At 33.8% G+C, this 3778-nt stretch overlaps 1 protein-coding gene across 1 annotated transcript in view; it reads right to left on the bottom strand.

The window, feature by feature from the left end:
* Nucleotides 1–663: 663 nt before the first annotated feature.
* LOC110035527 overlaps nt 664–3778 on the bottom strand; it is a 24111-nt gene continuing 20996 nt past the window's right edge. Inside the window, exons 4-6 of the mRNA XM_020739760.1 lie at nt 1496–1589; nt 1320–1406; nt 664–759 (exon numbers count right to left, since the gene is read on the bottom strand). Coding sequence (XP_020595419.1) covers nt 664–759; nt 1320–1406; nt 1496–1589 — 277 coding nt within the window. The remainder of the gene's footprint in view (nt 760–1319; nt 1407–1495; nt 1590–3778) is intronic.

Genomic DNA, 3778 nt, shown 5'->3' with positions numbered 1-3778 from the left:
AAATTAGAAGGATTACAAAAAAAAGAGGTATTTGTTGTAAAATGATAACAAAAAAAATGGAGCACTTCAAACAATACTCAAAATGAATGAATTGAGAATGTAAATCCGGAAACTTACCAAAAGTGCCAGTATAAGGTTAATGATGTAATGATAAAAAATTTCTTCCTATCAGACCATGTAATTAAAAAAACCATCAATGGCTGTGCTGGCTTGCTGTAAGAAAATTTATAGAATGTTTTTGGCAATTTTGTGAACATGAAACAAAAAATTTAAGTGCTAACAACACTGAGAATCAATGGCATCAACTAAACGGAAAAAACTTCAATTGGCCTTTTAATAGGACCTTTTTTTTCCCAGTCCCAAACACCATAAAGAAATATAAATAGAATAGCAGACAATTGTTGGATAACACGGCAATTGGAGCCAGTGTCAAAAAATTTCATCAGGAATGGATCAACTGCATGATATATACAGAAAAACTTTTGCAAGTCTGTACGAAAGTGGATTTTTAAACTGCTTTTCCACCTAAAAAAATTAAAATCAAGGCATGTTAGTCATTTGAGCCTAAATTTTTTCAATGTAATACCTTCTTCCGACTCCGACCCCACATAGTGGGTTAAAGGCTTCTTGTTGTTGTAGTTCTAATATCTTCTTCTTGCAATATCAAAACAAGTTTAATGTCAGGTCTACAAGTGTTGCAACGGTGACCCTATCATCAGTCACGAGCTCTTTCACATAGCTGGCATAAAGCCATGTCCACTGCACAGTTCAGAGAACATTATGCCTCAAAGTCTCTTCTCAATATCATGAGGCCAGATATTCAACTGAATCAAGCCCACCGTACTGTTAAAAGTTAGAAGATGCATCTTCAGGAATTCATCCATCACTTATCTGTCATACCCTATTAGTAGTTACCACATGATTTTTATTCTATCATTGACATATGCATCCAAACTAACCTATATCAGCAGTGGTAACAGGTGTATGTATAGCTTCTGGTTGATTATGCTGGTTGTCTACCTCTTAGTCTAAGCATCCATGCCTTCACTCTCACATTTTGTTTACCTCAGTCTTAGCAGCCTAGCATGTAATAGGCATTAAGAGTTACAAAGTCTGGATGGTAACACATGACATCCGCTAGCTTTCTACATCCCCAAATACTAAATGGAACCAAGCATTATTAAAAGGGACTCCAAATCTTAAATAAGTATAAATAGCATAGCATCCAAAGTGCATCGAGGACGGAAAAGCAGTGGTGAAATGATATCATAAGCATGTATAAGCTATATAAGCTTTTTGTATCTACAGAACAGTCTCACCTCCAAGGCCTTCTCTTCATCATAAATAAATTTTGGTAACTTCCTCATCAAATCCTTCCTGTCAGCTCCAGTAATAACTTTGCTAATCTGAAATGACAATGAATCCGTGCAGAAATTAAACAGCAATTTAAGCAAGACTACAAATATATAAAAAGTCAAGACAAAGGTTCAACCACCTCAGGAGCAAATACACAGCCAAGAGTTCCAACAATTAGTCCTCCCAAAACAAAGCCCCCAATGAAGACACCTGCACTGTTTGCTCTTTCATCCCTGAGGACGTTAGGAAAGAATAAAGTAGCTAAGAATAGACTGGCAATCTACTGTAAACAGTCTGGAAAGACCTAAAAGTTTATCGCACAAATAGGAGAAATAACAAGTTGAAAATTAATAGATAAGAAGATATATATGAACTTCATTCAATAAAATTTGAAATTTAAGAACTTTATTAACATTTAGATCTCCAAATAATACACTGCAACCAAATATATTGCAAAATGGATTTGATTAAACTAGTCCTACTATAAAATAAATGGGAAGCATAAATATTTTCTCCAACTTAGGCCATAGGTGATTCAAAAAATCAATAATATCCTCAAGTTTGAGCGGGGAGAATTGCATTGAAGGGCCTAAAACCTTATTATCAATGGCCATAAGTATGCAACCGTACAAATAGGGTCAGAATAAACATGAACCTTTATAAATTAGAGCGATGAACTGTGTAAGAAACCTTAGTCTTCAGGGAAGACTTGGTTATAAAATTATGCAAGAAAAGCAACACGAGGTGTGTTTTAAAACAGTTCTGTTTGGCGCAGCTGCAGCTTCTCAGCTTTTCAGCTTCAACTGCGCTGCCCCAAGAAGCTGTTGCAAGAAAGCTGACCGTCTGTTTATTGCAGCTATGGGGCAGCTGTTTCTGGAAAAATGACCGTCTGCCCCTATTTAATAATTTTTTTTTAACAAAAATGTGACACCAGTATAATTGATATTTTCATAATTATTTCACAAGAACATCAATAGACTTTGACCGGACAAAGAAAAGTAACAGACCAAAAAAAAACCCAATATAAAATAATTTCAACGGGTACCAAGATGCATATTCAGGCAAAGCAACAATATAAAGACCAAATAATCATTCTTATAAGCAGTTAATAACCAACCAACATTTTTGAAGGTCAAATTTCAATGCACCAGCAACCCAAAATTTTCAACGTTTTCAAAATTAGATACCCAGGTTCCGAACATTTATGTTATAGGAATTCATCCTTCACTTTCAATTAATTTCCTCATAAATTGCATATTTTTAATGAGCAAAGGTTCATTAGGGAGAAACTTTTAAATTACAAAAGACTAAAGGAGCATTTGCACACATACCACCCAACTCTTATGTATTAACATATTTAACACCTAAATTTTAACTTTTACATTTATAACACCCAAATCTTTCAATAGCAAATCAACAAAAAAAAAACCACTATTTCAACTTTAAGAAAATAAAATACACAATTCCATGCATATGTAAGGTAGTATGTATGTAAATATAAATTAAAATCAGAAAATATGCACACAAATATTGAAAAATTAGAAAATCAGCACATATATAATCCAATAAAGGTATCACACATGCAGACACATGATAAAATCAGGAAAATCTGCAACTTTACACATTCGTTCAAAATTATTGAGCTCCTCCCATGTGATTTTCAGTTTTGTGAAGTAATATTAAAAGAATTTTGACAAGAATTGTGGAAAGCAAAATTGCACTAGATGAAACCTAGCCACCTGCAGGAATCAAATAAACATCCTATGGCAAATTTCACAAACCATGAGTTGGAATCAAATCATTTTTTTCTGATCATAAACATCACTTAAAACACTTAACCTAAGGCAAATCAATAGGAAAAGAAAGAATCGGAATCGATCGAGATCTTTCTAGAAACAGAAAAGAAAGATGAAACATAAAGAATGGATCAAATCAACCTTAAAGGGGGCTTGCTTAAGAATAAGAAAGAGGAATCTTCTGGAAATATCATGGAATAAGGTTTGATCCTATTCATGGGGATTCCGTAGATATTCAATTCCAAAAAGAGAAAGTTCGACATAATTGGGATTTTTTCGTAGATTGGATGCAGTGACTAATTAATGATCTGGCATGTACATAATGAAAACTTCATTCTCGATTCTACGAGAATTTTTATGAAAGCATTTCATTTTCCCAGAACGTATCAGAATTTTTGGCTTCTTCTGATGATTGATTCAACCTCTGATAAAAAAGATAGACCTTGGTTCTCTTTCATCTCTTCAACAAGTTGAGTAATGAGCATAACGACCCTCTTTCTCCGATGGAATGAGCTTTTCGGTCAATTTCCAAACAAAAATTTAAACGCCACTAAATTTTTCAATCTCTTCTTTGACTATATTCAACTCTATGTATTCCTCTATCCGTAGAGTACATTGAATGTACA

This window comes from Phalaenopsis equestris, unplaced genomic scaffold (genome assembly GCF_001263595.1).
Source record: "Phalaenopsis equestris unplaced genomic scaffold, ASM126359v1 Scaffold198025, whole genome shotgun sequence".
NCBI classification, from domain to species: Eukaryota; Viridiplantae; Streptophyta; class Magnoliopsida; order Asparagales; family Orchidaceae; genus Phalaenopsis; species Phalaenopsis equestris.
This window is presented reverse-complemented; position numbering and strand designations above follow the sequence as displayed.